Source organism: Pomacea canaliculata, linkage group LG14, assembly GCF_003073045.1.
Source record: "Pomacea canaliculata isolate SZHN2017 linkage group LG14, ASM307304v1, whole genome shotgun sequence".
Lineage (NCBI taxonomy): Eukaryota > Metazoa > Mollusca > Gastropoda > Architaenioglossa > Ampullariidae > Pomacea > Pomacea canaliculata.
Window position 1 is genome coordinate 5,785,076 of NC_037603.1, and position 13,003 is coordinate 5,798,078.

General features: G+C 38.1%; 1 protein-coding gene across 2 annotated transcripts; it reads left to right on the top strand.

The window, feature by feature from the left end:
- Nucleotides 1-4,538: 4,538 nt before the first annotated feature.
- On the top strand, nt 4,539-12,881 carry LOC112554917 (nuclear fragile X mental retardation-interacting protein 1-like). 2 transcript variants are annotated; one of them, XM_025222985.1, is made up of 11 exons: nt 4,539-5,283; nt 5,457-5,579; nt 6,654-6,716; nt 7,625-7,707; nt 7,909-8,001; nt 8,777-9,008; nt 9,444-9,516; nt 10,529-10,696; nt 11,069-11,250; nt 11,547-11,681; nt 12,759-12,881. In XM_025222985.1, the coding sequence occupies exons 1-10, from the start codon at nt 4,768-4,770 to the stop codon at nt 11,643-11,645; spliced, it is 1,632 nt and encodes a 543-aa protein (XP_025078770.1). In that variant the 5' UTR covers nt 4,539-4,767; the 3' UTR covers nt 11,646-11,681; nt 12,759-12,881. The 2 variants fall into 2 exon arrangements, with proteins under 2 accessions (XP_025078770.1, XP_025078769.1); XM_025222984.1 differs by lacking the exon at nt 12,759-12,881 and having other exon boundaries at nt 4,540-5,283; nt 11,547-12,581.
- Nucleotides 12,882-13,003: the final 122 nt, after the last annotated feature.

Genomic DNA, 13,003 nt, shown 5'->3' on the forward strand with positions numbered 1-13,003 from the left:
CAGCTCCCGAACGACCCCAAAGCCCGCAATGCGAAGGCCTATGGACGACCCCACCAGCCTGTCAGCAGCAAGCGATGAGCATGTTGCTGCAAAGCTTTCACAGGCGCGGCCCGCCGCCGAGACTTTGTGGCCAGGAGGTGGCGCCACATTTTAGGATCTTTGAGTGGTGTCGACTTCGGGCTTTGTGGGGTCGAGCTGGAGGTAACCCGGAGTCCAATGACGACTAGCGCGACTGCAGCAATCATGGTTCCACACTGTAACTAGAATAAACCAAAGAACGGGAAGGAAAGGAGAAAGGATAAAAGAACGAAGACAGAGCAAGAAAGACAAAAAGAGAGGCACCGGAACAATGGATTGAAGGAAGGCAAAGAAAGTCGTCCTGATAAGGATTACAACTATCTCAGACAAGACTATGGTAGGAGAATGTGTGCTCATCATATGAATTTAATGTATTCAGTGTCTATCGGGTTATAATTTAAACTAATCAGGGTGGAGAGGTGGGTAGAAAGAGACCGATACATTGAAACGACATCTTCTTCTGATGAAGTGCAGTTTTTCTATGCATCTCTACTTCTCCCCTCTTTCTCTCTCTTCTATTCTATTCTGTCTGTGCACACCGACTGAATTCATGTACTTAAATACATATATACAACAAATTCTAGTCGGTCATATTTTTTTCTGCTTATCTGTTTTCTTCTAGATAAAAAAAAAATGTTTTGCTGTTGCTTCTTGATTGTTTGATTACAAGTGTAGATGTCAACAAGATGCAGATGTCTCTCTCAATTTTACGGTCCACACTGCTCGACCCACCTTGAGCTCCAACAATGGCTTTAGCAACATTCCTTGACCTACACCCTGACGACTGGAATGAATGTGTTTTACAGCCGTTATGACAATCACCTGCCCACCATTGTGAAGCGATTCGTCTTGACCTAATACCCGAGGTATGTATGTTACTGTTTGCTATAGACTCGATTTTCCCGGCGTTTAGTCCCGAGTCAGGTCGACCCATTCGATGTTCTTTTTGTATTGTTGGTCCTTTTGAACTTATGTCTTCCTTCCTCGACAAAAGATTCAAGAACTAACCAAACTTATTAAGGTAAAATGTAGGTGGTTTCTCCAATTGAATCTCATTTTTACAGAAACTGTTAAACCGTTGTTTACGGTTATGTGGAGGAAAAGCATCTCCCTCCTATTTCGTACATATTGCGCATGTACTTTCTTCCTCCTCTGTACAAATACAGTGTCCTTCGTAAACAACGATAAATCTTATATCATACCTTTAGAGAAAAGAGGTCAATTTTTCTGTGACACACTAAGGACATTATATTTAATTTCTTAGATTTTGTTAGTCCCTTAACTCCTCTCCAACATTTTGAAAGCAATTTTTCCAGGAAAACGGCTTAAATACAAAACAAAGAGGACTGGTTCTGTAAAGCACACTGTGAACCTTACTGCAGACAATCGTTTTATGTTGTTACGACAGAGAAAATAAATATATATCCGCTCTGGTTACGACAAAGAATAACTGATTCACAAACGTGCTGTGCCGACGTGCAGCTCAGTCAAAAGCTTATGTTTCATACGATCCTTGAGGCGACAAAACTTTCTGTGAGGGCAAAGACCTATGATCCAAGCATCACGTGACAACTTACAAAGCAATGTAAAGAAAAGTTTATATATGACAGCTGGGAAGAGTAACAGCACAGCAATGTATTATCGCACACTCATGATTGTATGTATACCTACCTGTATCCTGTAGGCAATGAGCTAAGTATTTGCTCGTGATTCTATATAGTTATATCATAATAATCATATATGCCACAGAGTTAACCTAAGTATGTGCTTCACGAGGGCTTGAAAAACTTCCCGAAATTCTTGTGACCAAAATACCCGAAATCTGCTCTTGGCATCGAAAGACAGACTTTACTCAACACGAGGTACGAAGGCGTAGATAGAATTTCATGTTCAACTTCTCACCTGATAGACATTTGTGAACAATTTCCATCGGGGGAAAAGTTAACTTGGTTATGAAAGACGATGAAGTTGATGTGTTTTGACAAGACGTGGCTTACCTGAAATACGATCACAGGAACGAACCATGCACCTGGGCGGAATCCAGCCTCAACTTTAGGAGCAGACGAGCGAAGACGACGTTCGACTAAGATTTGTGATCCTGCGTACCTGACCCTGTTTGAACCCGGACCACTAGGGGTGCTGGGATATGTACATGGGATCTGAGGTAAAGGATCGTCAACAGATTAAACAAACTTCTCTTCCAACTGCCCCACACTGACAGCTTATTCAAACAAATACAAACGATTGAAAAGTGTACAAAGAGAAACTTTCATATTTGCGATGTTACGAAGCAGTATTTTTATTACAGGGTTGTACAGTTTTTATCTCTCAGAAGTACATCGCGGTTTATGACAGAATTGCAGGGTAAGAATTTAGAGAGGTGAAAGGTCAGGAGGAATAAATCTTGTGACTGTTGTCCCAGCAAGCAGGGAGTAGATGATCTGCTCGGTTTTACCACAAGGCAGAACAGCCATCGTACTCTATCCTCAGTTTTTCTCCTTCTCAAATTGATGTTTGAGACTCTTTTACACCTCATTCTGGCCTCCCGTAGAATTCAGGACGACATTTTGGGTAGACACATCTGTGAACAGCCTCTGTACATAACATTTGTCAGCATATACTGGACCCTTGGGGGAAGCGGATAGCCGAGTGCCGCCCGAACTGAGAGACCCACCAGTTCGATACCCGTGTAGCGCAACAAATTAATTTCCTTCAGTCGACCCCGCTGGCAGGAATGGGTATCTGATTCATTAGTCTTAGAGGGTGGGTAAGATAGGGCAGTAAAGTAAAGCTGACACCTCATTCATCAACAATAAGTAAAGGTCACGGGACAACATGTACCTTTACTACCCCTTTGACTGATGCTTTTAAAAAGGTTCTTTTTTGATAAAATGTGGTATAAAAATCGACAAAAAAGAAGACAGAAATGTCTGGAAAAATACCACAAAAAATAAATTAAAACTCAAGGGTTATCTAGGTGCGTGTGCGTGTTCATCTTTTTTTTTTTTTTTGGTTTATTTGTTGTTGTTTTTTAGTCACCTGCTACCTCTTGATACAGTTGATGAGTAAGATGATGTAGGTTCAGTTTTGTTAACTAGTTCAATTAGTTAGACACGATGAAGCAACATATATACTTCTTATAATTACGATCCTTAGAACTTGTAAAATCAAGATGTCGAGAGTTAAGAAAACTCCCCTCCTTCCCCTGTAAAGAATACATCTGTAAGAGACATTCGGCTTTTTCCTTTTTAAGTTCTTCCACGAACAAAATTGTTTTTCACACTTTGAACAAGGCAGGACAGTTTAAGCCCATCAAAAAACGTGAGAGGATAAAGGGAGAAAAATTAGATATAGAACAAAAAAGTAAAACTTTTTGCAAGTTTTTACGAAGCAATGGTAAGAGACGGCCGGTGATTATGTAGAAAAGTTGTTGGTTCGATTCTTGTGAGGTGTTTCCCACCCCACCCTCTATTTTTTATAGATGTTTTATTTTAGGGTTAGGGTTCAGCATAGACAATTAGGTCTGTGATAAGGGCTCGTGTATAATTTTTATAAATATATAAAGACGCACAAGTTCATTTAGCTTTGCTTACTTAATTGTTGTTTAAAGCCATGAGTGATGATGCTGTGTTTTAGCTGACATTTTTCTTCCCCTAGTCATTGTGTGGGGGAAAAACTGCCTCCTGCCACGGACGGGTAGGGCCAAACCGTACCTGACTTTTCAAGTGAGTGCATTCTGATTGGCTGACATTTTTTTGTCCCCATTCAAGGTGGGAAACACGTACAAATCCGCGCCCCACCGACTATCCTAGCGGTGATTTTCTTGTGAACTTTGGCTCTGGCATTTCAACTCTGACAAACTTATTCAATTAGCTAGGAGGTATGCGTGGCGTCGGCGTAGTGAATTAGTGAAACACACTGCACTTGCTGAACTCTGTTGTCCCTTCCCTAACTAGGTGAGGTTGACAGCTCATGCTTGCATTAGTGCGATCACTTATTCATTCGTCTCTCTTTACAAGCCTTTAAAACAATTATTGAAATTTTTTCAATTAATACACGATGTAGATATAAGTCACTAGTTCTCAATTTCGTGTCAGACTACCTGCTGTTGGTACATAATAATATCATTATTAGTATTACTGAACGCATGATTCCGGAAGTTCAACACTTCCCAGGTCAAGGCAGGTCACATATACTCTTGACTAAGCTAGAGTGAATTAATATACTTCATTAGCTAACCGCTGTGGCAATGTGCACAAAACATTGTTATCACTTGCAGCAGTTTAAGAAATAAAATAGCTTCCTCTAAATTTTATCTATTAACTCTAAATATAACGACAGTGTCTAAATGAATGAAGCTGCATGCCGTGCGAAAGCGCGTCCAACATCGAATGCGCAAAGAAGAAAAAGACAGGAGAAAAAAAAAGACGGACTACGAAGATGGACTCTGCAGTACAGTCTTAAATTCTTTTAATTCCAGAGGACGCGGAAGAAAGAAGATTAATTTCTTTGTCGTCTGTCATCGTCTGGCCATTTTATCTGAAAATAGTCATCACGTGACGCTATGTGCAGGGGACGTTACTCTCGAATGTTTACTTCAGCGGAAAGACCTGGCACATGGTGCGTACCGCGGAGATCCATAGCAGACGTGGACCTTACTTCGTTTCAAAGAAATTACAAATTTGACTCATGGAATCCCCGTTTTTACATCACGCATCTTTTTGTGGAAATGGTAGAGGAGGAATGAACATAAACAACAACAACAGGGGAAACTTTGATCCGAGAGGACGGCGCGGGTTCGGACCTCCTCGGGGCGCCAACAATTTTGTTCAGCCTCCGATGGTACCGCACTTCCACCAGCAGTGGTCAGGTACAGACATGAGACCACAGAGGCCGCACCAAGGGTTCGGTCCAGGTCCAGATGGTCCAGGAAGTTATGGTAACCAGGGTGGAAGGCCGCAACCCAACATGATTTGGAGCGACCCAAGTTTATTCCAGCCCCGTCCTTTCGGTCGTGGTAGTTACCAAGGTGGACCTCCACGTATGCCGGTATCTTATGGTGGAGAAACCCCCAAGGGGTCGGGATCTGATGGATGTGGTTACGGCAGAGGAGGATTTGTAAGAGGAAGAGGACGAGGAAACAGACATCATTCGCAGCAAGACAAAAGCGGGGGCATGCAGAACCGTCAACAAAACAACTTTCAGGTATACTGTATAAGATCATTCTTACAGGACTTATGTCATTGTGATATCAAGTAGTTTCACCAGTTTCATTGATTTTTATTGCTTTTGCTTGTAGGTTTTTTGACACATTCAAGCTAGCAAGCATTTACATTCAGCTATCATACTTGATTGTGAATTTGCACTCTGTTTTCTAGTCTCAGAAGAAGAAAGCGGATAAGCGAGACCTTCCAGAGAACAATAAGTTTCACTGTGAAGTATGTGACAGGGGCTTCAAGAACGAAGTGGAATATGATAATCATAATGCTCAGCATCAGCAGGTAAGAATTCATGTGAAGTATTCTCATCACATTGTTAAACATATAGAAGAACACTGTTAAATATTTCTCTCAGCATTAACATTTTACAAATATGGGACTGAATTTTTAAAAATCCATACTGGCAAGTGATAAAATAAATTTTTGGTGGATAGTTTAAACAGTTACTTGAATAATAAATAGTTTTGATCTAGTTTTTTTTATCTTCACTTATATATTAAAACAAAACTGTGCTTGGTGTTAAGGTCATTGGTATTTCACTTGGTACTGATTTAGACTCAGTTGGCTCTGCAATAAAATCTAGAGTGCTAATGTTACATCATATGGCCAAAAGCATATTGATAAATCAAGACTGTATTGCCTGAAAGTGACAAACAGGAAGAAAAGTCCAAAATGCAAAAGTTACCTCTGGCTATGAATGATCCTTTGTTGTGCAGGGAGTAGTTCCTTCTGCTAGACTTTTAATGTTAATCTACTATTAGTACTAATACCTTTAGTACTGTAGTGTTTGTACCATTCTTTTCTTTAGAATTTTCAGTTGCTTAAAGGCAAATGTAAAAGATAATTTGCCAAACATTACTGATTTTTTGTTGAAAACATTAACAATTTGTTGTTGAAAACATTAATGATTTGGGGTCAAAGGTTTATTATGTATGACTTTTTGTAATAAACTGGACATGAAAAGGGATACTGTATCTTATATCATTACTTGTTATTCAACTTTGAGATTCTGTTATATGCATAAAAATGTGACTTTGGGTGTAATGGTTCTAATAATATTAACAATGTATGTAGCTGTGTTCTTTTTCTTCTGCTGCTGATCAATTAGATCTCCAATATTTTTTACTTGTTTGAGAAGGCTAAAGCCCCCAACAATTTTAACTGAGGGACTTCTTGCGTTTTATTGATGTGAAATCCTGCTTTTCAGCCCATTCATGCAAAACCAGTCAGCATTATGTACTTTGGGTGGAGTGTATTAGTACTAAATAAGGAAAATCATTGTATACCTATATCTTAGCGTTGCTAAATTTTGACTGTTAATTGTCATAACTGAACAGAATGTTGGGGTTGTTGCAGTGCTCAGTAAAAGGCTGTCGCTATGTTGCTGTCCCCAAGCTGCTACAACTTCACTATCAAACAGTGAGCAGTTTTTAATATACATCATAGCATTTTGTAGTACTTATTCTGATGACTTCTTATAGTTGACCTAGTACCTGTTCATCATCTGTTGATTCAATTGCAGTCATATATATTTAGTAAATATTCTGGGTGCAATATGCTGAATCTCTGTTTATAAAACTTAAAGTATTTTACTGAACACCAGCTTATCTTTGGGACAGAAGTTGTAGCTGTTAGTGGAAATTGAAGTCTGTGATCATCAGTACAGGCAGTCCTCGATTTATGACGTTCTGTTCCTATGTCGCTAAAGTCGGAACATATGTACATACTGTACGTAAATAACATACTGTAAGCACTTATTCGATCCTAACACAGTAATTATCAAAAAACACATATAAAATACATTTAATAATGAAATGAAACATGAAGTTTGCGTTACGACGTTTACGACACAAAACCGCGTAAGTGGAAACAAGGCTTTATATAGTAAATGGGAGATGTGTCATAGCCACGAAACATTGTATCTCGGGGCTGACGAACCTGAGGACTGCCTGTATATCTGAAGAAGTGAATTTGTTTAGTTTTATTTTAACTTAAATTACAGCCTGTAGAGTGAATTAATCACTCATTTTTAGATGCCAGTGATTGCTGCTTGCAGTTATGTCAGAGACAAGGTAGCAAGAACTTACTGACCATTAAAAACTGGGTCAATTTTTCAAGCTGGAGTTTTAAAGACTGCAGACTTGTGTAACCACTGCAGAAATTATATGCTGAAAAATACATTATGACATGCACCATGTCTAGTATTTTTCTCCGACATGCCTTTCTTATTTACCTTATATCATTGAGTTACTCTGGATAGAATCATAAATGCCTTTTCTGTTGTTTAGCCAGGCTTTCTAATGTTTTGATGTGGTTTGTTGTAACAGCAACACAGAACAGGGGTTGCCAAAGAAATCTGGTCAATAGAATCACCAGAAGAGATAGAAAAATGGAAACAAGAGAGAAGGAAGTATGTCTTCCATATTAGCATCTAAAATACTACGTCGTAGCATATTTCATTAGTAAACAGAGAGGTAGAATAGACTGCTCTTTTTGTTTGCCATGATAAGAAAACTGCCATCTCAAGACAAAGAATTTGGGATAGAAGACACTAACTTACTGAAAATAAGATGTGTGATTTCATATGTTTATCATTTGTTTTCCACTTTAGAAATTTCCCTACCAAAGAGAACATCTTGAAGAAAAGGCAGTTGGAATCAGAGAAGAGAGAGAGGGGTGAAGTGGTGGAGACAAAACAGTTTGGGTAAGCTGCAGTTAAGGTTTTGGATGAAGGAGAGGGATGGAGTGGTGTCCCTTCGCCTAACAGGCTTGAGGGGGCCAGCTCTCTGCACTTTTGTTTTCTGTTTGGATTTGTTGAGCTTTTAGTGCCTATTGTACTAACCTGTACTTTTTAAAACATTATCAGCATTGTGCTGGACTGTTTATTTCCCTGTGGCCTTTTGTTTTTTCTCCATGAATGCAAGGCAGCAGAAGAATGACCTGGCATTTCCATTAACTTTACAGAGAGAGAAAGAGAGCCTCAAGAATTTTGTCTGTGTTGTGTTTTTGTCTTTGAAATTCATAGAAAGCCTGGCTTTGGCTGGGATACCGTGCTATAAAAGCTTACATCATTACATACAACTGAGAACTCATGTTTCTCGGACATACTTTCTGTCTTATTTAAGTCTTTTGTTTTGTTTACGTATATTGAACTACATGTCTACATATGTGCTCTGTACTTAGTGTATTAGCCTTTTTATTTTAAAGCTTGTTGAGCCTTCTGTTAAGTATGAAATGCTCTATATAAACTCACTTTATTATTATCAAGTCACAATGTCACGTGAACATAAAAAAGCATGAATGTGAAAGGGCATGTCCACTTTAGTATCAATGGGATTTGAATGAACAAGAGCTTCAAATGTAATTTGAAGGGAAGGTAGTTCACATGAAAAGGTCAAGAAGCCTTGTGTTAGATAAGTCAGTTATACCTATTGCATCTGTGGTAAAGTGGACGGAACTGAACTGAACATCAAATACAGGAAATTTCGAAACCAAGGCAACAGAAGAGGGAGAGGTCATCAGAGGAACAGGGGTCATCAAGATAGACGTGGTTTCCCACACCAAGCTGGCTTCAGGGATCGAACTGCAGATGTAGCCTTAGGCAAACCAGATGATGTGGCAGGTGTTAGCCACAAGACACATCTCTCTCCAGAGGAGAAGGCAAGGGTGGCCAGTGAAACAACCTCCTCACCACAGTCCAAGAAACGACAGGTAATTGCAGCAAGGGAATTATGGGTTTTTTTGTGGTTTTTTTTCTTTTGGTGGGTGAGGTGGAGGGGTGCTCCTGCTTCTTTTCTGCATAGATGGGTTGATAGGTTTCTTATTAGTACTCAAACAAAACACTTTAACACTCCTTGGTCATCATACTGAGATTATCCATGTAAACAGACATTTCCTGTCCAAGATAACGTGGACAATCTAGATGCTGTGTGTCATTAATAAAATATGATATCTTTATTAGATTGATTGATAATTTTCTATAACCACACAAGCTTGTGCTGGACTTGAATAAAGGGACAGAGTCTACATATAGTAATCAATTTTTCTAGTGGCAAAAACAAAGTGTGCAGGTGTATATAATGTCCATAAGAACAATATTACAACAGATTGTGGTCATGTGGGTGTATCTGTGCATTTTCTTCGCAGGTCAGTAGTGTGACAGATGCAGCAGATGAGCTAGTAGGCGTGGGCAGTGATCCTCTCTCTCTTCTTATTGATGGTGTGCATTCTTTTTAGTGATATTACTCTCTCCCTTTCTTTCTCTCACACACATTCTTTCTTCTACACGTCTCTCTCCCTTCAACCCACCTACCCACAACCTCCATCTCTGTCTCTTTCGGGCATGTAGATCTTTTGTAAATCAGTAGTGCTATCTCTTTGTCAACTCTCTGCCCTGTTAAAGGACCATAAACCTGAAGTGACATACTCCACTTTATTGCTCATATCTGCTTTAGCTTTAAAAAAGATATTATATTGTCTGGCAGTTTTGAAGTCCTCTTCTGTGCATGGATTTCATTTGTCTAGGGCCCAGACAGTGCTAGACCTTAATAAGTTGGCTGTCAGCTATAACAGCTTTTGAGCATGTTTACAAGACTTCCTGTGTCAAATGTGCATTTTGTGTAAAAAAAAAATCTGCAACCTTCTCATTACCACCACAAGGTGTGTAATAGTAGTAGTAAAAATGATGATAATAAATCACTCTGTTATATTCAGTTCCTGTTAATGCCTAATGCACTTTACAATTATGATAAACACATACACCATCGCCCCTACAAAGAACATATAAACACAAACAGCAGCTCAAAATTTTTGATGCACACATGCATAATTGGAAAACAAGAACATATAAATCTATATATAATTTACAAGAAGTAAATAGTGTAGAAAATTATTTAACCTTCTTCCGTCAGTAATCTCCTTGTTGCAGTTTATAGATGAACACCTTCAGGGGTTGTAGTTTTTAGCTGGAGATACATCCCTATCCTTATCTATGGGTTTGCTTTCCCTCAGCTCAGTAGCTACAGTTTTAGCAAACTCTTTAGCCCTTGCTGTGGATCACATGCAAGAAAGGCATATCAAGATTATCATCTGACCTGTCAAGTTTGCGCCTGTTTTCTATCACAGGATTCCACAAAGCTTCAGATCTCTAGGGATTTGCTATATCTGCCTTATAAATAGAGCCCCTAAAAAAAATGATGTAAATATTTCTTTCCTTTTCTTGGAATATTTAGGTAAGTCAGACAATGAAACTGATGACAGCGATGTGCCTGTTGAAACAAGTGTGAGACCAGACCAGATGGGGAAGAGTGGTCTGGCAAATCTCATGTCTTCATACCAGTCGGATGATGAAGAAAACTCTAAGAATGCTGCTGATGTAGCAGCAGCAGCTGGCAAAGGAGGTAAATGTTTATTCTGCACTAGTTGTTAGAACAAGCATTCACCCTTAACATGCCACAGCAAATTCAGAGGACATTGTTTCATGTGGAAGATAAGGACATGTCTGCTTTAAAACGGATGATGCTGGGATTTTATAACAAAGCACAGATGTGTTATATCAGTAAACAATTTTTTAAACTAATGGTATTTCTAGAAAGTTACTTTCCTCTAAAGTGATGTGACATATTGGTTGAGGGGAGGGAATGGTCAAGTATCTTGAGTAAGAAATGCTTTAAAATTCAGTAATAAGACTTTTGATAAATTGTTTTCGTGCTGAGTTTTGGGGTGGTAGAAAGTTTCACATTAATGTTAAGTGTTTTTTTAAACCAATACAGCAGAACAGGTGGTTAACACAAAAGAAGAACTAACTGAGATTACAGAGGTAGCAACTCCTAGCACCAAGCCTGCCACCACAAGACAGACATGTAAGAGATCTCATTCAGCAGCATCATTGAACAAGGGCAAACAACTGAACAAGAAGAAAAAGACTTTTCATAAAGCAACTTTGCTTGAAAAGGTATGAAATCTTGCTGCAAGGTCTCTTGGGCATGCATTAGTATTGGTTTCAGTAATAAATTACTGTTATAATCTTGGTAGTGTTGTTTGGCTATATTTACAATATCAAAATAACTATGCAAACAGAACTTACTGTTGCAAGAAAAATTAAAAACCATTAGAGCTATTCCATTTTAAGATAGAATTCCCTTTGAAATTTCATTACTAAAAGGACTTTTGTGATTCATGATATTTGCATTTTACTTTGATAATTCATGACATGTTTATGAACAGGTCCTATTCTTTTTTTTTTTCTAGCTACTGAAAAATGACATCCGCCATGAGAGAAATGTAATCCTACAGTGTGTCTACTTTATTGTCAAGAATAGATTCCTGGATGTATGTAATGGAAATTGATATTAACCTTATACTTCTGTGACCTCACTGCACTAGGTATGGTTATAATGCATGTGTAAGAGAGAGAGAGAAAGAGAAAATACAATTCCTTTTCAGAAACTTTACCACTTTATGAATTTTGCTCAAAATGCACTATAGAGCAAATTGCTTGACTGATGAATTGTGGTTTTAAAAAATAAATGTCATACACTTTCTGCCATTTGCATTCATTTTTTTTTTTCAAAAGGTGACATCAAAAGTCAGCTAAAATGCATAGAAAATGTCTAGATTACTGTTAGGCCTTTGCCATCCAGCTCATGGAATAACATATAATTGACCTCTGGAATTCTGTCAGTTTACAGATAATGTTAAATGAAGATGGGTAGCATTCAATTTTTTCTTCAAATATCAGCTTTTCTTCCGGCAATTCAATCAGCAAAAAGAAAACAAAACAAAAATAAAAATCAGAAAGAATGCTTTATGTAACCTACATCCATTTATTTTTAACTTTGTACTTTTGTCTTCATCATACGTTAAATTTCACACAAAAAAAAAAGCTTTTAAATGTAGCTTATATTTCACACCAAGGGTTAATGCAAACATAATGCTCTCAAAAACAATACATTCGCTCCTGCTATAAACTGTTTAATGGTGGTTCATAAAGAATGTATATTTATAAAACCAAATTAAAGGCAGCAATGTAAGTGAATATAAGGGGGGCTTTGTGCATGCTCACAATATCAACTTGTGCACTTGTGTCCTAATACCTTTAAAAGGAACATATTACTTGGGATTTATGGACTTTTTGATGATGATAAATTACTACAGGATATTGCACGCAGTCATTGTTGTTCATGGTGTAACTTCAGCTGCCAGAAAAAAAATGACAGTAGAAAGATGTTCGGTCAAAACTGATTAAGTTTCGAGTTAAGCAAATGACAAAACACTCCACAAAACTCAAAAGAAAAAGTGAAGATAAAAATTTAAAAAAAAAAGGAAACCAAAGAGATGAACATTTAAACAGAAAAGGACTGGAGGTAACATTTCATGTACATTCTTTTTTTGTGGATGAAATAATAATGTGAACTTAAATGTGCAGCATCATGACCAAGATAGATCGCACTCCCTGTGCAGACCAATAATGATAAAGATAACAGCCTGTGGACACTGACCAACATTGAGATGAGGTACCAGAGTAGAATGTAAAGCAATGAAGGTATGAGGGAATATAGTTACTGTAAATAGTGTAAGATGGAGTTGTTACATGATGTTGAGCATGACAGACATAATCGCATGGAATAGTATCAGACGCTGAAGAATTTGTTATAAATAAATTATCTTTATATAGGGAAAATGTGGTTTACACATAAATAATGAAA

Bases quoted from the DNA above. Each gene is read 5' to 3' on its own strand.
- LOC112554917 (XM_025222985.1), top strand. From the start codon at position 4,768: ATGGAATCCCCGTTTTTACATCACGCATCTTTTTGTGGAAATGGTAGA. The intron at 5,284-5,456 runs GTATACTGTATA...TCTGTTTTCTAG, and splicing joins GTCAACAAAACAACTTTCAG to TCTCAGAAGAAGAAAGCGGA. The intron at 8,002-8,776 runs GTAAGCTGCAGT...CATCAAATACAG, and splicing joins GTGGAGACAAAACAGTTTGG to GAAATTTCGAAACCAAGGCA.